Source organism: Amblyraja radiata, chromosome 13 (genome assembly GCF_010909765.2).
Source record: "Amblyraja radiata isolate CabotCenter1 chromosome 13, sAmbRad1.1.pri, whole genome shotgun sequence".
Classification (NCBI taxonomy): Eukaryota; Metazoa; Chordata; class Chondrichthyes; order Rajiformes; family Rajidae; genus Amblyraja; species Amblyraja radiata.
Window position 1 is genome coordinate 35,743,881 of NC_045968.1, and position 21,745 is coordinate 35,765,625.

The 21,745-nt window shown below is 45.8% G+C and overlaps 1 protein-coding gene across 1 annotated transcript in view; it reads left to right on the plus strand.

Annotated features, from left to right (window-relative positions):
• The first annotated feature begins 5,863 nt into the window (after window positions 1-5,863).
• Window positions 5,864-21,745, plus strand: part of eif2b5 (eukaryotic translation initiation factor 2B subunit epsilon) — a 35,950-nt gene continuing 20,068 nt past the window's right edge. Inside the window, exons 1-8 of the mRNA XM_033031761.1 lie at window positions 5,864-6,058; window positions 7,859-7,983; window positions 9,599-9,784; window positions 13,701-13,878; window positions 14,815-14,895; window positions 17,171-17,248; window positions 19,039-19,351; window positions 21,246-21,391. Of these exons, the coding sequence (XP_032887652.1) occupies window positions 5,900-6,058; window positions 7,859-7,983; window positions 9,599-9,784; window positions 13,701-13,878; window positions 14,815-14,895; window positions 17,171-17,248; window positions 19,039-19,351; window positions 21,246-21,391 (1,266 nt within the window). The 5' untranslated portion in view covers window positions 5,864-5,899. The remainder of the gene's footprint in view (window positions 6,059-7,858; window positions 7,984-9,598; window positions 9,785-13,700; window positions 13,879-14,814; window positions 14,896-17,170; window positions 17,249-19,038; window positions 19,352-21,245; window positions 21,392-21,745) is intronic.

Consider the following 21,745-nt stretch of genomic DNA (forward strand, 5'->3'; position numbering starts at 1 on the left):
CAGCACGACAGATTTGTACACATGGTATAATGTATTAGGGGTAAACCTAGGAAAGAAGTGGGGGTAGGACAAAGCCTGGTAAGTGATAGGCAGATACAGATGAGAAGAGTTTTGTTGGCAGATGGGTTCAATGGTCAACGGCTCTTTATTATCACATGTACCGAGGTACAGTGTAATTCTCTCTGCATACAGTTTAGTAAATTATTATTATACATAAACACAATCCCAGATTAAGTACAAAGTATGTAGAAACAGCCCACTCAGACCATCTGTGTAAACTGAAGATAGCCACAAAAAGCTGGAGTAACTCAGCGGGTCAGGCAGCATCTCTGGAGAAAAGGAACAGATGATGTTTTGGGTCGAGACGGTAACTGAAACATAGAAACATAGAAACATAGAAATTAGGTGCAGGAGTAGGCCATTCGGCCATTCGAGCCTGCACCGCCATTCAATATGATCATGGCTGATCATCCAACTCAGTATCCCGTACCTGCCTTCTCTCCATACCCTCTGATCCCCTTAGCCACAAGGGCCACATCTAACTCCCTCTTAAATATAGCCAATGAACTGGCCTCGACTACCCTCTGTGGCAGAGAGTTCCAGAGATTCACCACTCTCTGTGTGAAAAAAGTTCTTCTCATCTCGGTTTTAAAGGATTTCCCCCTTATCCTTAAGCTGTGACCCCTTGTCCTGGACTTCCCCAACATCGGGAGCAATCTTCCTGCATCTAGCCTGTCCAACCCCTTAAGAATTTTGTAAGTTTCTATAAGATCCCCTCTCAATCTCCTAAATTCTAGAGAGTATAAACCAAGTCTATCCAGTCTTTCTTCATAAGACAGTCCTGACATCCCAGGAATCAGTCTGGTGAACCTTCTCTGCACTCCCTCTATGGCAATAATGTCCTTCCTCAGATTTGGAGACCAAAACTGTACGCAATACTCCAGGTGTGGTCTCACCAAGACCCTGTACAACTGCAGTAGAACCTCCCTGCTCCTATACTCAAATCATTTTGCTATGAAAGCTAACATACCATTCGCTTTCTTCACTGCCTGCTGCATCTGCATGCCCACTTTCAATGACTGGTGTACCATGACACCCAGGTCTCGCTGCATCTCCCCTTTTCCTAGTCGGCCACCATTTAGATAATAGTCTGCTTTCCTGTTTTTGCCACCAAAATGGATAACCTCACATTTATCCACATTATACTGCATCTGCCAAACATTTGCCCACTCACCCAGCCTATCCAAGTCACCTTGCAGTCTCCTAGCATCCTCCTCACAGCTAACACTGCCCCCCAGCTTAGTGTCATCCGCAAACTTGGAGATATTGCCTTCAATTACCTCATCCAGATCATTAATATATATTGTAAATAGCTGGGGTCCCAGCACTGAGCCTTGCGGTACCCCACCAGTCACTGCCTGCCATTGTGAAAAGGACCCGTTTACTCCTACTCTTTGCTTCCTGTTTGCCAGCCAGTTCTCTATCCACATCAATACTGAACCCCCAATGCCGTGTGCTTTAAGTTTGTATACTAATCTCTTATGTGGGACCTTGTCGAAAGCCTTCTGGAAGTCCAGATACACCACATCCACTGGTTCTCCCCTATCCACGCTACTAGTTACATCCTCGAAAAATTCTATAAGATTCGTCAGACATGATTTACCTTTTGTAAATCCATGCTGACTTTGTCCAATGATTTCACCACTTTCCAAATGTGCTGCTATCCCATCTTTAATAACTGACTCTAGCAGTTTCCCCACTACCGATGTTAGACTAACTGGTCTGTAATTCCCCGTTTTCTTTTCCCTCCCTTCTTAAAAAGTGGGGTTACGTTTGCTACCCGCCAATCCTCAGGAACTACTCCAGAATCTAAAGAGTTTTGAAAGATTATTACTAATGCATCCACTATTTCTGGAGCTACTTCCTTAAGTACTCTGGGATGGAAGGGTCTCAACCCGAAACGGCACTTATTCATTTTCTGCAGCGATGCTGCCTGAGACAGGTTGTGCTGCCCACAGGGCCTGGTATCACCCGGTCTTCCGCAGCCACCTCGCACCATTGAGCGTGGGTGTGGAGCCGAGAAGTGTAGGAGTGTGTCAAGCCACTGCCCAGTAAAGCCGTCGGTGTAGCCTCGGGAGGGAGGAGAGGAAGTTGTTAAAACCGTGTTGTGTCCACCAACACCAACATTCTCACTGCACTGTTCTAGGTCCCGCCCTTTCAAACATGAACTGTGCCTGATGAGAATCATTTCATGCAGATGAAATTATCTACAAGCCGACCAAAATGTCTATCTGCACTAATCCCATAACCTTGTTTTTGGCCTAAATCCCTCTAAACATTCCCCGTCCATGTACCCGTCCCAATGTATTTTAAACATTCAAATGCACATTTCATGTACTGTGTGGGAAAATTTGCTCCTTAAATTTCCCCCTCTGATTTTACACCTATGCCCTCTAGTTTTAGACTCTCCTACCCCCAAAAGAAGAATGTAGCTATCTATCTTATGTATCCTCCTCATTTTTGTTAACCTCTATAAGGTCACCCCTCAGCGTCCTTTGCTCCAGGTCCTAGCCTGTCCTAAATTTCTGCTTGTAACTCAAGCCCACCAGTCCCGGTAACATTCCTGTGAATCTTTTCCGCACCCTCGCTGGTTTAACCGCGTCCTTCAGTGGCGCTAAATTCCAGCTTGGTTAGAAGTGATTTTGGACCGGGCAGTAGAGCTACTGCCTCACAGCGCAAGAAACTCGTTTGATCCTGACCTCAAGAGATGTCGGTGTGGAGTTTGCACGTACTCCCTGTGACCACGTGGGTCTCATTTGGGTGCTCCAGTTTCAAAAGACAATAGACAATAGGTGCAGGAGTAGGCCATTTGGCCCTTCGAGCCAGCACCGCCATTCAATGTGATCATGGCTGATCATCCCCAATCAGTACCCCGTTCCTGCCTTCTCCCCATATCCCCTGACTCCGCTATTTTTAAGAGCCCTATCCAGCTCTCTCTTGAAAGCATCCAGAGAACCTGCCTCCACCGCCCTCTGAGGCAGAGAATTCCTGAGACAGAGAGTTTCCACCGACATCCCCAAAAACGTACGTGTTTCTAGGTTAATTGGCCCTCTGTAAATTGCCCCTGGTGTGTCAGGTGTGATGCAAATGAGGGATAACATAGAACTAATGTGAACATGTGATTGATGGTCGGCATGGACTCAGTGGGCTGAAGGGCCTGTTTCCGTGTTGTATCTCTGAACTAAACGAAACAAAGTCCTCTGTTTCTTCTCAAACAGGTCCACCAGGTTCGAGAATGACTGATTTTACTTCAGAGGCTCAAGGAACTACAGATGCTAGAATCTTGAGGAAAACACAAAGAACTGGGAGAACTCAGTGGGTCAGGCAGCAACTGTGGAGATAATGGGCAGGTGACATTTTAGTTTGATCTAGTTTTAGATTAGTTTAGAGAAAGTGCGGAAACGGAGAAAACCCACGCCGGTCACAGGTAGAACGTACAAACACCATACAGACAAGCACCCGTAGCCAGGATCTAGTTTAGTTTAGTTTATTAATTGGAAAAAATTAGACTTGTCTTAATTGACAAACCAGAATTATTTGCTAGAATGTGGTCGCCATTTATTGATTTTCTGAAAGGATAAATTGGTCCAGCATGGAAGCTTGACTGAAACTTGAATCCAGGATTAGATGAATAGTTACATTTTATAATCCACGGACCTATCTCCAAAACTGTATTATTGGTAATTTATCCTATTTTTTCATCTTTTTTTCCTCTCTTTCTTTCTATTTATAAAAAAACTAAACACATAGAAGCTGTGTTAATATGTAATTGATAAACGAGGACCCAATCTATTTTGATAGCTAGGATCCCAGCTATTAACAATATGTAATTAATAAACAAATTGTGTTTTGATTATGATATGTATGTGCTTCTAATAAAAATATTAATTTAAAAAAAACAGTTTAGAGAAACAGTGCGGAAACGGGTCCTTCGGCCCTCCGAGTCTGCACTGACCAGCAATCCCTGCACATTAACACTATCCTACACTAGGGACAATTTTTTCATTGATACCAAGTCAATTAACCTACAAACCTGTATGTGTGGGAGGAAGTTCTTGGAGAAAACCCACGCAGGTCACAGGTAGAATGTACAAACTCCATACAGACAAGCACCCGTAGCCAGGATCTAGTTTAGTTTAGTTTATTAATGTCACGTGTGCCGAAGTACAGTAAAAAGCTATACAGTCAGTCTGAAGAAGGGTTCCGACCCGAAACATCACCCAACCTTTTTCTCCAGAGATGCTGCCTGAGCCATTGAGTTACTCCAGCACTTTGTGTCTATCTTTGGTATAAACCAGCATCTGCAGTTCCTTGTTTCTACATTTTTGTTGTGTGCTATCCAATCAGTGAAAAGACTATACACGATTACAATCAAGCTGCCCACAGTGTACAGATACTCCAGTTCTCTGGGTTCTGAGGTACTTGTAGAGTCTTGCTGGTTATACCAAAGATAGACACAAAGTGCTGAATATCACAGCGGGTCAGACAGCATCTCTGGATAAAAATAATGGGTGGCGTTTCGGGTCAGGAAGAATGTTTGTCTGAAGAAGGGTTTCGACCTGAAATGTCACCCATCCTTTTTCTCCAGAGATACAATGGAATGGAATACTTTATTGACACATGTGACAAGGCACAGTGAAATTCTTTGTTTGCATACCCAAGGTATGCAAATAGTCGCCACATATGGCACTGACAAATTTACAAAATACCCCACACCGGTTCCCCTTTGTTCTCCCCCCATCTCCCTCCTCACGGCAGTCCCCCCATGCCAGGTCCTCCATTGTTAATTGTTCTTCCCTCTCCCTCACCAGATGCTGCATGACCTGCTGATTTACTCCAGCACCTTGTGTCCTTCTACAGAAGAGCAGTCCCCATGAATTGGTTTGGTTATGAAAGGGGTGACATGGGGGATATGGACAGATTAAGTGTGTGGGCAAGAAAATGACAGCTGATGTGAAGAATGTGAGGAAAGATTAATTTAAATTATTCTGGATACTTATTATTTGTTGTTATTATTCATGCATTTGTAGTTAATGTATATAGTTATTGCTTGACTTGAGTAGGACCACAAAGGGATCTGGGCATTATGTTTAGGAAGGAACTGCAGATGCTGGTTTAAACTGAAGATGGACACAAAATGTTGGAGTAGGCAGCATCTCTGGAGAAAAGGTACAGGTGAAACGGAACAAGGGTCTCGATCCGAAACATCACTTATTCCTTTTCTCCAGAGATGCTGCCTGACCTGCTGAGCCAGGTTGTGCGGCCCGCAAGGCATGGAATCTCCAGGTTGTCCCCAGCCGCCTCGCATCATTGAGCGTGGGTGTGGAGTCCGAGGAGTGTAGGAGTGTGTCAAGCTGAAGCAAAGTAAAGCCGTCGGTGCAGCCTCGGGAGGGAGGAGAGAAAGTTGTTAAAGCAGGGAAAGTAAACATGAAAAGGGTCTTGACCCGAAACTTCACCTATTCCATCTCTCTAGAAATGATGCCTGTCCCGCTGAGTTACTCCAGCTTTTTGTGTTTGTCTTGGGCATTATGTTTCCCTGAAATGACACGTTTTGAAGTGGTAGACCGGTCGCATTACACCTCGCGAGGCACCATCCACCTGCCTTTACCAAGATGGCACCATAACATGAGCCAGATGGGCGGGACCAACAAACCGCGCATCACGCGTGTCCTCACAAAGATGGCAGTCCCCACTTGGGCAAAGCGGCGCTTGAGGCGGAATCAACGCTGCGGTTGCCCTCACCAAGATGGCGGCGCGCAGTTACGCGAAGGTCGGAGGGGGCGGGGGCGGGGGCGGGGCCCGGGCCGGAGCCGTTCCCGTCACTCTCGTCATCACGAAGATGGCGGCGAAGCAGAAGGGCAGCAGGCGGGCGGCGGCGGCGGCGGCGCCGGCTCGGACCGGCGGCGAGGAAGTCGACTCGTCGGCGCCGCTGCAGGCCGTGCTGGTGGCGGACAGCTTCAACAGGAGGTTCTTCCCCATCACTAAGGACCAGCCGCGGGTGAGGACCGGCCCTCGTGCACCCTCTCTCCTCTCTCCTCTCATCCCTCTCCCTCGTCATCCCCTCTCCCTCCTCATCCCCCTCATCCCTCTCGCCTTATCCCTCTCCCCATCCCTTCTCTCCCTCCTCATCCCCTATCTCCCTCCTCATCCCCTATCTCCCTCCTCATCCCCTATCTCCCTCCTCATCCCCTATCTCCCTCCTCATCCCCTATCTCCCCCCTCATCCCTATCTCCCTCCTCATCCCCTATCTCCCTCCTCATCCCCTATCTCCCTCCTCATCCCCTATCTCCCTCCTGATCCCCTATCTCCCTCCTCATCCCTCTCTCCCCTCATCATCCCCTCTCCCCCTCATCATCCCCTCTCCCCCTCATCATCCCCTCTCCCCCTCATCATCCCCTCTCCCTCCTCATCCCCCCACATGTCCCTTACCCCTCATGACACTCACACCCCTCATGCTCCATCCACTGCCTCATTCACACCCTTGCCTCTAGCCCCCTCCATTGCCCCTATCTCCCTCCATCGCACCTCGCCTGCTCCCCCACCCACTCCCTAGCCTCCTCCGTTGTCCCCTCCCTTCTGTCGCCCCTCGTCCCCTCTCCTTGTTGGAGGCTAGTTACCCCTTAGCCGTGGCAATTTGTTTGTGAGCCTAGCAACCGGCATTGGCATTGTATTTGGCAGCAGTAATGTGAAATTTAATTCCCTATCCAAACTTCCTGCAACCAGGCTTCCAACAATAGGTCTGGTTGGTGTTTTTGTTCTAATATCGGAAGGCTTAGCAATGTCAAGTGTTTGTCTTGCCACCACATTCTAGGGCGGAAATGTCAAAACCTAGAAGGCATAACTTTAAGGTGAGAGGGGAAAATTTACAGGAGATGTGGAGGTCATTTTTTTTTCACAGCGTGATGGGTGTCTGGAACACACTGCCTAAGGTGGTGTTGGAAGCAGATATGATAGTGGTATTTTAGAGACTTTTAGATAGGCACATGGATATGCAGGGAATGAAGGGGTACAGATCACATGTAGACAGGTGAGATTAGTTTAACTTGACATTGTGTTCAGCACTGACATTGTGGGCTGAAGTGCCTGTTCTTTTGCTATAGTTTACATCCTATTCTCAAACCATCTGGCTTACTCACAAAATATGGGACCAGCAATTTAGAATTGAGATAAAGTGGGATTTCATCAAATGAACTTGTAAATTCCCTCGAATCCAAGATTGGTGCCAATAGGATTCTGTGGCAAAAAGGAAATTCAAGCAACAAAAACCATGTTCTTCTGACGGGAAATATTTTTACAATCTCGGAATAGAATCTCAGGAGTGTCTTTATGGGCTTGTTAATGTAGACCCAGGGAACAGTAGATGCTGAAACATTTCATAGAGTACAAAGTCCTGGAGTAACTCTGGGACAGGCAGCATTTCTGGAGGACATGGATAGGCAACCATTTGGGCTGGAACCCTTCTTCAGACTTGACATTGATAGGTGTTTTGGGTCCAGGCTCGTAACATCGTATATCTTTGTTCTCCAGAGATGCTACCTGACACGATGAGTTACTCAAGCACTTTGTGTCTTTGACTTGGTAATGTTGCATTAGCCTGTGGTGGGATTGGCAGTGACTTTTGCATTGTGCCCACTATTATTGTTTGCTTGTTTGTGTGTGTGTGTGTGTTTTCTCCTTTATTATATTGTTTACAGAGAACCATGTTTACATTTTCTGTTGTGCTGCTGCAAGTAAGAATTTCATTGTTCTTTCTGGGACATATGACAATAAAACGCTCTTAATCTTGTTCTGCCACAGGCTCTGCTTCCCCTTGCTAACGTAGCGCTCATCGATTACAGCTTGGAGTTCCTCACAAGCACAGGTGTCCAGGAGACCTTTGTTTTCTGCTGCTGGATGGCCCAGAAAATCAAGGACCATATTCAGTAAGGATGAGTATACCGAGTTAAATTTATTAGGATTTAGTTTTGAAAAAATAGTTTTAGTTTAGTACAAGTACAACAGGTAGTGCAAAGAGATAAATAAAAGAGTACAGAATAGTGGATTACAGTGTCCAAAGAAGGGTCTCGACCCGAAATGTCACCCATTCCTTATCTCCAGAGATGCTGCCTGTTCCCCTGTTACTCCAGCCTTTTGAGTCTATCTTACGTTTACACCATATGCTTGCATATTCTTGCAATACTTTAATTGCACCTTCCTGCCAGCAAAGATGATATCTAAAATAAGGACAAAGAGTCATACAGCACAGAATCAGGCTCTTCGGCACAACATCCATGCAGACCGACGTGCACCATCAAAGTTAGTCCCATTCACCTGCATTTGATCCATATCCCTCTAAGCCTTTCTTATCCATGTACCTGTCCAAGTGTCTTTTAAATGTTGTCACAGTACCTGCCTCAACAGCCTCCTCTGGCAGCTCATTCCATACACCACCACTCCCTCCCCCCTCCCTTCCTCTGTGTGCAAGAAGTTGCTCCTAGGGTTCATATATTTTTTCTTTAATTTGGAACCACTTCACACAAGTTTATATTAATTCTTTCCCCTCTCACCTTAGACATATGTCCTCTGGTTCTTGGTTCCCCTACTCTGGGCAAAATACTCTGTGCGTTCACCCTATCTATTCCCCTCATGATTTAATACACCTCTTTTAGATCACCCTGCGCTCCAAGGAATAAAGTCCTAGCCTGCCCAACCTCTCACTATAGTCAAATCCTTTCAACAGCCTCGTAAAACTTCTCTGCATCCATCCTAGTTTAATGGCATCTTTCCTCCAGCAAGGTGATTTATACTCCAACTGCAGCCTGAGTAACTTGTAACATAATGTCCATACTTCTACATTAATTTCTTGAATGATGCACGTGTATAGCAAGTGTTGATCTAGAAAACTATTATTGTGAATAATGAAAATTGTAATGTGAGATGATGGTATCGTCCTGAAAAATAATGTTTACATCAAATGACTCCTTGGACCTTATAAAATGAATTCTGACCCAGCTCCTGTTCATGTTTAATAGGAGGGGTTGTTGCCACTGAGTCAGATAGTTGTGGGTTCAAGCCATACTTCCGAGACTTGTGCAACATATATCTGGAACACCAGTGCAGTGAGGCAGTGCTGCAGTGTTAGAGGTGCAGCTTTGTAAATGAGATGTCAAACCAAGATCTGAGGAAGGGTCCTGATCCAAAACATCTTTCCATTCACTCCACAGATGTTGTCAGACTCGCTGAATTCCTCTGGCACTTTTTGTTTTGCTTAAGATTCCAGCATAGAGTCTGAAGAAGGGTCCCAACCTGATACGTCACCTATCCAAGTTCTTCAGAGATGCTAGCTGACCTGCTGAGTTTATCCGATAATTTGTGCCCTTTTGTATAAACCAGCATCTGCAGTTCCTTATTTCTGCATTCCAGCATTAGCAGTTCTCGTGTCTCCATAAATCAAACTCCTGCCTGCTGTGCGAAGTGCTCGTAAGGGAGCTTTGGAGCTACTGCAAAGTTCTATGCAAATGCAAGTCATTCACGATCTCCTGTTTCTTTTTTCTCCAGGAAATCAAAGTGGAATCGCCCCACCTCACCAAACACCATCCACATCATGAGTTCCGAGTCCTATCGGTCTTTGGGGGATGTCTTAAGGGATGTCGATGCAAAGTCGCTTGTCCGCTCAGATTTCATATTAATTTACGGAGATGTTGTATCCAATATTAACGTGACAAAAGCACTGGAGGAACACAAGTGAGTTGTGCCTGGTATTTTCCAGAGAGGTTAGTTGTCATATGCACCAGATGTGAACACAAACTATAAAATTCATACCGTCTCTAGCCAAGAGTCAAGAGTATTTTATTGTCATATGTTCCGGATGGGACAATGAAATTCTTGCTTGCTGCAGCACAACAGAATATGTGAATATGTAAACATTGTACATAACGGGGGAAGAGAAAATAAAAAAGAAAAAGTTCAAGAAATAACAAATATAGTGCAATAATAATATAGTCTTTTGCAGTTCAGAGCTCAGAGCTAATTCGTTGTTGTGTTTAATAGTCTGATGGCTGTAGGGAAGAAGTTGTTCCTGAACCTGGACGTTACAGTTTTCAGGCTCTTATACCTTCTTCCTGATGGCAATGGTGAGATGAGTGTGTGGCCAGGATGGTGTGGGTCCTTGACGTTCAAGTTTCCGAACCAGGCCACGATGCAACCAGTCAGGATGCTCTCTACCGTGCACCTGTAGAGGTTTAGGAGAATCCTCTTCGACATGTCGAATCTCCATAATCTTCTCACGAAGTAGAGTCGCTGATGTGCCTTCTTTATAAATGTATCGGTGTGCTGGGTCCAGGAAAGATCTTCGTAAATATGCATGCCCAGGAATTTGAAGTTATTGACCCTCTCCACCATCGTCCCATTGATATGAACAGGATTGTGGGTCCTCATACTTCTACCAAATTCCACAATCAGTTCCTTGGTCTTACCGATGTTGAGAGCCAGGTTGTTGTGCTGGCACCATTTGGTCGGTCGGTCAATCTCATTTCTATACTCTGACTCGTCCCCATCTGTGATTCGGCCAACCACAATGGCGCCGTCGGCAAACTTGATGATGGAGTTCGCATTATGTCCGGCTACGCAGTCATGGGTATAGAGTGAGTAAAGCAGGGGGCTGAGCACGCAGCCTTGAGGTGCTCCCGTACTAATTGTTACTGAGGATGAAGTGGTTCCTCCAATTCGAACAGACTGTGGTTTGTAGATGAGGAAGTCGAGGATCCAATTGCAGAGGGGTGCGCGGAGGCCCAGTTCCGTGAGCTTGGAAACCAGCTTGGAAGGGATGATGGTATTAAACGCCGAGCTGTAGTCTATAAACAACAGCCCTGGCGTAAGTGTTTTTATTGTCCAAGTGGTCCAATGCGGAATGGAGAGCCAGTGAAATTGCATCCTCCGTTGACCTGTTATGGCGGTATGCGAACTGTAGTGGGTTGAGGTTCTTGTCGAGGTAAGGGCTGATGTGCACCATAACTACTTGGCCTATCGGGGAACCTCCTTGCTTGAGATAATCTGCCGCCGGTGCTGATTTGTCCTGGTTTTTTCTCGGTTCTGTGAATGAATGAATGAATGAATGAATACGTTTATTGTCCAAGTATTCACCTTCAAGGAATTTGCCTTGGTGCTCCGCCCACAAGTGACAACATGACATACAGTGACAGTTAGGAATGACACATAAAACATTTAACATTAATAATAAAATATTATCGATTAAACATGTGATCAGAAATTATCTTACCCGCTTGCTTCCTGGCCCTTGCAGTGTACAGTTATGTTCTGTTCTAGTTCTGTTACCTACCCCAATCAGTCTGAAGAAGGGTCCCGATCTGAAATGTCACCTATTTTTCTCCAAGGATGCTACCTGACCCATTGAGTCACTCCAGCATTCTGTGTCTATCAATGAAATTCTTGCCTATTGCAGTTTTACAGAATTATTAGATACAACAATAAGTTACCAGTTATTCTAAGTAAACCAAACCATAATAGTGCAAAATCATAATAGTGCAATACCGTAGAGTAACCACAGCAATGCAAAGTCCATAGTGTAGGTATGTTGCAAAGCCTACCTGAAGCGTCGCTGAAAATCTGTCGCCGCGGGTGTGCGCGATTTTGGCGCCGTTTAGAGGGGGGCGGGTTTAAAGCGCGATTTTCTCTAGGCTGTTCAAATCGAAGATGTTCAGCCTTGTTAATTATTAACGAAAAATCGCTGGAAGACCCCGTCGCAAAAGCTATTATTAGTTTTAAAGGCCTTGGATAATAGTTATAGTAGTTTAAAAATCAATCTCTAAACCCGTGACCACCGACAGCCGTCAGGGTCTCATAGAGCAAACCACAGAAGGTATGTAGCTTATTTTTACATTAAAAAGGGCTTCTTAATATCCCTTTATACAAAGTTTAATATTGCGAGTAGCTCATTTTGGCCCCATTATATCCCGCAGTATTTTTCTGGGCATTTGGGGGCACAAATCTACCGCAATGTGAACGTTCTAAACCAGCGCGTTCACAGGATCCCACTAGAAAGCTGATTTAAAATGGACTTTAATTTACAGCAATTGAACACTAAATTCCTTCCATTTGGCCTATAAATTAATGTAAATGAGATTTAAAAATCATGTTTTATTGTGAATTATTTATGAATATTATTTGCACACTTAGGCTATTTAAAAATGTTAATCATTTATTAAGAAATGGATAGATGTTTAGATCTAGTAATTGAAGTTTGAAATTAGCTACACTTGGGTAACTAACTAATTATATGCTTTAATTTCAGGTCATCCAAGTAAGATTATTTTATATTTGTTTCAGAATGGTTCAATCTATGATAACTGAAAATTTCATTCAGTTCTCTTAATTTTTAAGAAAGTTATGGGCTTTTGACTGTCCACGATCACAGCTTTTTTGTTACGTCCATAGAAAATCAATAGGGAACAAGATGCTAATTTCCGAGTATGAAAATGGCCATAACTTTTTAAATACATGAGATATGAAAGTGAATTAGGTGTCAAATTAAACTTCTTTTTATGCTTTATCTGATGGGATAAATTACAGACTTGATTTTTTAAATCTCAAAATTTTGTAACATTGCTACATAGTGGCTCGGTGCTGAGGTAGGATTGTGGTTAGGGTTGTTCAAGAACCAGATAGTTAGTGGCACAAAGCTGTTCTTGAACCTGGAGATAATGGTTCTCTGACTCTAGCGCATTCTCCAAGAAGGTTGGATCGAGAAGAGAACATGGCCAGGGTAGTGTGGGTTTTTGGTGTCAATCTTACTCATTCAGTACTGTTGCTCATTGATTTACCTCTGCATAAATCCTTTCTGACCAGTATATTTCAGTGACACTGGTATCCGTGTATTGAATTTTGCTGTATAAAAGGCTGTCATCAATGTGCACAATCCATTTCATTATTGATGCTCTAATTTGCTCTCCTATGCTGAGTATGTCGTCCCTATCTGTCGAGATACATTGAAAAGCTGTGTTTTGCGTACTATCTTGACGGATCATGCCACGCAGTGCAATAGCTAGTGCAAGGGGAAAAATAAACCGCTTTAATATTTTCTCTGGAGCATCAGGCTGAGAGGCAACCTGATAGAAATATGAGAGGCATGGATAGAAGCTTTATCCCCGGGGTGGAAGTGAAAAATACTAGAAGGCAGTGTTTTAAGATGAGAAGGGGAAAATTTAAAGGAGACTAGACCAAGGAGGACCAGGCCGACTGAGATGCTCCATCTTCACTAGTCCCATTTTCCTGTGTTTGACCCATACCCCTCTTTCCTATTCATGCACCTGTCCAAGTATCTTTTAAATGTTGTTATAGCACCTGCCTCGGCTACCGCCTCTGATAAATAGTTCTGTACACCCACCATCGTGTATTGATTATTCATACTTTCATGGGATTTGGTTATAAATGATGTCAGCTCTTAATGCCATCTCTCGATGTCAAACAAGGTTTAACTTGCAATTCTGCCCATACCTCTGCCGTCCCTGTGGTCTGAACTGAGTTTCCAACCTTGGAGCGTAGAAACCACTGGGCAGTGGAGCCCACTGTGCTCTGGGCACCAGACTACCAGTTTTCGCCCACTGCTGCTCATGGTGTGACCCTCTATCCTTGCCTTTCACAGGGCACGGCGGAAGTTGGAGAAGAACGTCTCGGTAATGACAATGATTTTCAAGCAGGCACCACCCGGCCACAGGACGAGGTGTCAGGAAGATGACGTTATCACCGCCGTGAACAGCAAAACCAGCCGCTTGCTCCACTATCAGAAGGCCAACAGGCTGAAGAAATTCCGATTTCCCATGGTAGGACCATTGATACCATAATATCGAGTCTAGAACTTGGGATGTTATGCTACAGTGGGGCAGGCGGCACAGTTACTAACACTGCCAGAGATGCGGGTTCCCCACAATAATGATGTCATTCTTTACTCAGCATGGTGGGGGCCTGGAATGCGCAGCCAATGGTGGTGGTGAAGGCAGATATGATAGTGGCATGTACGAGGTTTTTAGATAGACACATGATACGCAGGAAATGGAGGTGATATGGATCACGTGCAGGAGGAGGAGATTAGTTTAACCCAACATCATGTTCATCACGGACATTGTGGGCCGAAGGATCTGTTCCTGTGCTGTACTGTTCTATGTTCTATCTTGCAGGTCATCGCTTTGACTTATTCCAGTCCTCTAACCCCTGACACACCTTTTAGTTTAGCTTGGAGATACAGTGGGAAACAGGCCCTTCGGCCCACTGAGTTCATGCCTGCCAGTGATCCTCGTTCACTAGCACTATCCTACACATTGTGGACATTTTACAATTTTTCCCGAAGCCAATTAACCTACGATCTACGTACTTGGAGTGTGATAGGAAACCGGAGCACCCGGAGAAAACCCGCATGGTCACGGAGAAAACGTACAATCTCTACAGATAGCACCCATAGTCAGGATAGAACTGGGGTCTATGGCGCAAGGCAGCAACTCTACCACTGCACCACCATGCTGCCCTAAGACCTCCTGAGATCTCTGCACTTCTGCAGCTCTGACCACTTGCAATCTCTTTGGCATGGACATTGTTGACCGAAGGGCCTGTTCCTGTGCTGTAGGTTTCAATTCTTTTCATCTTTGGCTGCTGACCTTCCCAGTGGTCTGATTCATCCACTAATGAGGCAGCTGAACCAGCAACTCTCTATGGCTTTTAATGTAATAACATTTTCCTAAATGCTCCTCATTGTTTTCCCCCAGCACGTGTTCAACGGAAGCAACGACGAGATTGAGATTCGACACGATCTGCTTGACTGTCACATCAGCATCTGTTCCCCACAGGTCAGTAAAACAATGTCACAAGAGGAAGATCTGGTGACATTCAGTGTCACTACTGTGCTTCCAATGAAGCTCATATTGTGCATTATTAGCTAATTGGTACTGAAAGTAAATACACTAGTATTTACAGTCAAGAGTGTGTAATCATATGTACCGACTACGGGGGAGGGGGTTGGTGTGGATGTGGGGGGGGAGGAGGGATGTGGGAGGGGGGTGTTTGTGGTGGGGGGGTTTGTGGTGGGGGGGTGTGCCAGTGGGGGGGTTGCAGGAGAAAAGGGTGTGGGGGGGGGAGTTGTGTGGGCGGGGGGGGGGGGGTGTGGGCAGGAGGGCTTGTAGGGTGTGTTGGGGACCAGAGGGGTAGTGGCTGGAATTGGCTGTGCGATGGGGGACTCACAGCAATCACTGGTCGTTCTCCTCCGCCGGGATGAGAGTCTCTGCTTTCCATTTGGTGACATTTCCGACTCCGGGCTGGGTCTCCAACTTGGGGCGGGGCTGGGCTGCTTGGGGTCATTTGGCTCCCTCTGAAAATGGTGTCCGGTTGGAAACCTCCGCCGGCCATCCCCAGCTCCAGTAAAGACGCAATGGGGAAGGAGGGGCGGACCGTCCAGGGAAGTGCAGCGCTGACTGGCAGGAGAAGAGATCGTCTGCGCACGCTGGTTTTTAAAGATTTTTAAACCTCGATAACTTTTACAACATTCAACCGATCGGTATGAAACTTGGTGAACTCGCAGCACAGGAGAACGGTGAGTGAACTGGCAAAAATCGTAGCGCTATCGCGAACCGTTTTTGCACAAATAGAAAGACTCCGCAAACCGGAAGATAACAAGATCAGAGTTTTAGTTAGTTATAGATTATTAAATCGTTGAAAACATTAGCGATGCAGTGGTGCTGGTTTCCGACAGGCATACCTTACAATGCTATATATGACAGTGATGGCAACATCCACTGAAGTGTGGATGGCCGTTGGCTCGCTATGTGCTCATCCGCCCTTTGACAGGTCTTGGTTTTGGTCCTGCTAGGGGTCCACAGCTCCCTCCTCACCTGGTAAACCAGGTGGGGGAGACGGTTTAGTCGCCGACTATCCGACCATGGAGCAGGTAGCACGGGATTACATGGTACTCGTGGTGGAGGGGTCCCCCCGACCTGACTGAACCTGCACCACTGTGCCACCCCATAAGATTGAAATTTGACACAATCTGCTTGATTTTGACATACCAGCACCTGTTCCCAGCACGTCAGTAAGATTATTTCACAAGAGGAAGATGTTCTCTAGCACCACATCCTGGAATTATGACTAATTAAATTGAAGGCTTAGGATATATGTATTCAGGATGACAAATAAATTACTGGAAATACTCTGCAGGTCAGGCAGCATCTGTGGAAAGAGAATGTTTGCTTTCAACTTGAAAAGCTAATTGTTTCTCTTTCTGCAAATGTGTCCTAACCTGCTAAATCTTTTCCACCAATTTCTGTTTTTCTTTCAGACTTCCAGCATCTGCAGTAGGTGGCACAGTGGCATAGCATGTAGAGCCGCTGCTTCACAGCGTCAGAGACCCGGGCTCGATCTTGACCCTGGTGCTGTCTGAGTGTGTGTAGTTTGCACGTTCTCCCTGTGACCACGTGGGTTCTCTCCGGATGCTTCGGTTTCTTCCCACATCCTAAAGACGTGCAGATTTGTAGGTCAATTGGCCCTCTGTAAATTGCACCTAGTGTGGAGGGAGTGGATGAGAAAGTGGGATAACATAAATCTAGTGTTTATGGGTGATCGATGGTCGGCGTGGGCTGAAGGGCCTGGTTCCATGCTGCATCTCTAAACGAAACTGAACATTTTTTTTAAATTTTCATGTAATGGTGGTATTGTAATTGAGAACCTGAATGAGAAAATACAGACAATAAAGAAAATGCAGGCAAATCTGATCATTGGAATAAAACACAAAATGCTAGAGTAACTCAACAAGCCAGGCAGCATCTGTGGAGTAGTACATGGATATGTGGCATTTTGGACCGGAACACTTCTTCAGACTCCAGAGATGCTGCCTGACCTGCTAAGTTATTCCAGCACTTTGTGAGTTCCACAAGATTCCCGTATCCGCAGTTTATTGGTTATCTGATCATTGGTATATTGGAACTCCTCAGTTGGTTTGTCCTTGTCAGGAAAGGGAAATATAATTTTACGTTTCAACTCGACTCTTCCAAACTAGTCTGTGTTTGGATGGTTAACCTGACCAGTTTTCTTACTCTTGCATGGATTTACAGCTCCGTTTTCTGTAATTTCCAGGTAGCAGAACTGTTCACGGATAACTTCGATTACCAAACCAGGGATGACTTTGTGCGGGGAATCCTTGTAAACGAAGAGGTGGGTTTTCAGCTTTTCGTTTTCTATAACCCTGTGTGGGAACCCAACTCCAGTACCTCCGCCCCTTCGGTGGACAGTAGTTTTAGACACCTGGCCTGAACCTTTGTGGTTCTTTTGCCTCCCTTGTCTCCTTCAATGCAGCAACTTTTGTGGGAGAGCTCTCTGTCAACACAGGTTACCTGGCTGTGAGTGGCAGGGGTGTTGTTGTCAATTGATTTACTGGCATCAGCAGGACGCAAAGTGCTGGGCGAACTCGGCAGGTCAGGCACCTGTGGAGGGAATGTACAGATGCCAATTCAGGCTGTGATCTTTCTCCAAGCATGCCTGGCTCAGGTCATTATTGTTCACGCCGTTACATATCATGGAAGCCCGCATCACTGAGTTTTATCATCTCATAGTGTCCATGTTTGCTTTTAGTGAGAGCACTTGAATATATCCAGGGCTCCTTCCCCCCCCCCCCCCCCCCCCCCCCCCCCCCCCCCCCCCCACCACAGCCCAGGCAAATGTTTACACTTCAAGTATCTGAAGCTTCTTTGTTCTCTTTGGTCTAACTACTTTAGAGATGCAGCGTGGAAACAGGCCCTTCGGCCGACCGAGTCTGCGCCCACCAGCGATTACCCATACACTAGCACTATCCCACACACTAGGGACAATTTACAATCAATTAGTCTACAACACTATGTCTTTCGAATGTGAGAGGAAACCAGTGCACCTGGAGAAAACCCACGCGGTCAAATGGAGAACGTATAAACTCCGTACAGACAGCACCCGTGGTCAGGATTAAACCTGGGTCTCTGGTGTTGTAAGGTAGCAACTCTACCACTGCGCCATTGTGCCGTCCTCGCCTTTGCATTCCAACAGCTCACCATGTTAGAAAATATCTAATTTTCTGTTCATCAACTTTTTGTTCCTGATGGTATCCCTCCAAATAGTTAGAGGTATTGAATTTAATTCCACGCCTGGCCAGGATGTGATCATGACACTCAATGGCTGCTTCACCTATTGCCACACATGTAGATGAAAGTAGGCTCTGCGTCTATGAATGAATGAATAAGTTATCTATCTGTTAATCATTGCTTTTGTCTGATCTGATTTTTGGGTCGCATACAACCCAACAACATGAATAGTGAATTCTCCAATTTTAGGTAACTATAGGTAACTATATAACCCTTCCCCTCTCCATCAACACACGCCTCCACCCCCTCCCCTATGCCCCACTGGTTTTGCCCCTATTTCTCCCGTTCCACCTATATTCCTTCCTCTGGCTTAATCATTCGTAACATTTCAATCCTTTTTGTCTCACATCTTCTGTCCGTTCACCTCTTTCCTTTGTCCTACCATCTGCCTATCAAAATACCCTCCTCACCTAATTACCTGCCAGGCTTTGTCCTGCAATCCCCTCTCTTCCAGCTTTCTTCCCCCCCCCCCGCCACCCCCCCTACAATCAGTCTGAAGAAAGGTCCTGACCAGAAACGTCACCTATATTCTCAAATTCTCCCGATGAGCAGCCTGACTCCTGCACTTTGTGTCATTTTCTGTAAGCTGGAAGACATTGACAAGCCCTGTATTTTACATCAAAGTAGAAAGTGCTGAAGTAACCCACAAGTCAGGCAGCATTCGAGGAAGGAATGGACAGGGAACATTTCAGGTCGAAACCCTTCAGACATTTTGGGTCGAAATGTTGCCTAACCATTCCCTCCACAGATGTTGCCTAACCTGCTGAGTTACTTCAACACAGAGTTTTGCTCCAGATCCCAGCATCTGCAGTTTCACGTGTCTCTGTATTTTAGATACTGGGCAATCAGATTCACATGCACGTGGCAACGGACGAATATGGCGCAAGGGTCACCAATCTCCTCACGTACGAGGCGGTGTGCTCAGATGTGGTCCGCCGCTGGGTGTACCCCCTGACGCCGGAGATGAACTTCCCGGATGACGACAAGGGTTTCTGCGTCCACCTGCGGCACAACGTGTACCGGGGATCTGAGGTCAGCCTGGGTCAGGGCAGCGTACTGGAAGAAAACGTTGTCATTGGCAGAGGCACCATCATAGGAAAGAACTGCTTCATCTCAAACACCACCATTGGCCACAACTGTTTCATAGGTAGGTCACTCTGCATTTCACAATTTGAGATTTACTTTCAGACTTAGTTTAGAGATACACCACGGAAACAGGCCCTTCGGCCCACCGGGTGCATGCCGACCAGCGATCCCCGCACATGAACACTATCCTATACCCACTAGGAACAATTTTTACATTTACCAAGCCAATTAACCTACATACCTTTACATCTTTGGAGTGTTAGGGGGAAACTGAAGATCTCATAGAAAACCCACGCAGGTCACGGGGAGAACGTACAAACTCCGTACAGACAGCACCCGTAGTCGGGATCGAACCCGGGTCTCCGGCGCAGCATTCGCTGTAAAGCAGCGACTACCGCTGCGCCACCATGACCATGACTTCAGAAATACAGTGCAGAAACAGGCCCTTCGGCCCACTGAGTCCACACCAACCGTGTACACTAGCACTCTCCTACATACTGAGGACAATTTATAATTTTACTGAAGCCAATTAATCTACAAACCTGGACTTCTTTGGAGTAGGGGAGGGTATTAACTACAGGGAGAGGTTGGGTAGACTTGCATTGTTCTTTCTAGAACACCAGCCATTGAGGGGAGACCTGATAGAAGTATATACAATTCTGAGAGGTATAGATAGGGTAAACAGTCCAAACCTTTTTCCCAGAATGTAATAATCAAATCCTAGAAGGCATAGCTTTAAGGTGAGAGCGACAACGTTTAAAGATGTGTGGGACAGGTTTTTTTTTAACGCAGAGGGTGGTGAGTGCCTGGAATGTACTGCTGATGATGGTGGTGCAGGCAGATGCAATAGTGGCTTTTAAGAGGCCTTTGGATAGACCCATGGGTATTCAGAGAATGGATATGGATTATGTGCAGGCAGATGAGAGTTGGTCTTGTCATCATATTTGGTACAGACACCGTGGGCCAAAGGGCCTGTTCCTGTTGTATGTTCTAACCTCTATTTTTATTAAAACCAGAATGTCACGTTGCAATGAATGAGAACTTTCAAGAATGAGAATGCGCATGTATGGAATAATCTTTCCTTGAGTAGCAATGGTGACTTAATTGTTAATTGGCTGTGAAATGCTTTGAGACCTCCTGAGGGCCCTGGCCAAAGAGCAAAGCGTCTGCTGTACTCTATATAGCCAGTCGCACCTTCTGCAGTGACAGGTTGCAGTTCTGGATCCGTCGCGGGCATGAACCCTTGCCCTCATTGCACTCACTCCCGCTGGTCTGGCACTCGTCAGGAGCAGACTCTTGTCCAAACTACTGGCAGGGAGCCAAATATAGGGCAATTTTAAATAAAAACAGAGAAATGCTGGAAACAGGGCACAGAGTCACACGGCCTTTAGCCCAACTTGCCCACACTGACATAATATGTCTCATCTACACTAATCCCACTTACCCGCATTTGGACCATATCCCAAACCTATCCTATCCATGTACCTGTCTAATTGCTTCTTAAACGTTGCAACAGTCTCTGCCTCAACTACCTCCTCCGGCAGCTCGTTCCATGCATCCACCACCCTTTGTGTGAAAAAGTCACTGTCCAAGTTCCTATAAATCTTTCCTCCCTTCACCTTAAACCTGTGCCCTCCGATTCTCGATTGCCCTACCCTGGGCAAAAGACTCTGTTCGTCTCCCCAATCTATTCCTCTCATGATTTTATACACTTCTATAAGATCACCCCTCAACCTACTGCGCTCCAGGGAATAGAGTGCCACCCCACTCAACATCTCCCTATAGCTCAGACCTTTGAGTCATCTGTGGACATAATACCTGTTAATGTTTTGGGTCAGGTCTGCCGAGTTGAGCTACCGGACTATTTCAGAGGTTGGGAGTAGGAGGGAAATGGGGACAAAGAAAATGCATGGACTTGGGTGCAAATGAACAGCATTTGCTTTTGCACTTCATAGGAGATAAAGTGAAACTTGACCAAGCCCATATCTGGAATGACGTCACTGTCGGGGTTGGAGTGGAGATCTGCCGATCCGTTGTGTGCAGCAACGTGGAAGTTAAGCCCGGAGTCAAACTCAATCCACACTGTGTTTTAGCATTTAATGTGAGTACAACTGACTGTTAAAGGAGCTTCATTTAGAGTTGTACAGCATGGAAATGGGACCTTTGGCCCAACTTGCCTATGTCAACTAAGGTGCCTTCCTATGGTAGAGGAAAGTAATAGCACTGACCACTGCCACTCCTTCTGACAGCTCATTCCACATTGCCAGCACCTTCTGTGTATGGAAAAACATGTCTAAAGTTTTCTCCATTCACACCTTTTATGAAGGGACAGTCAAAAAAACTTCCATCAAGTTCCCTGCTGAAGTGATTGCTTGAGGAAAAGGGATGAGGTTATCCTTGTGTTTTCACCAAACAGTTCCCAAGCACTGGCCAAGAAATAACACCATCGCTTCTA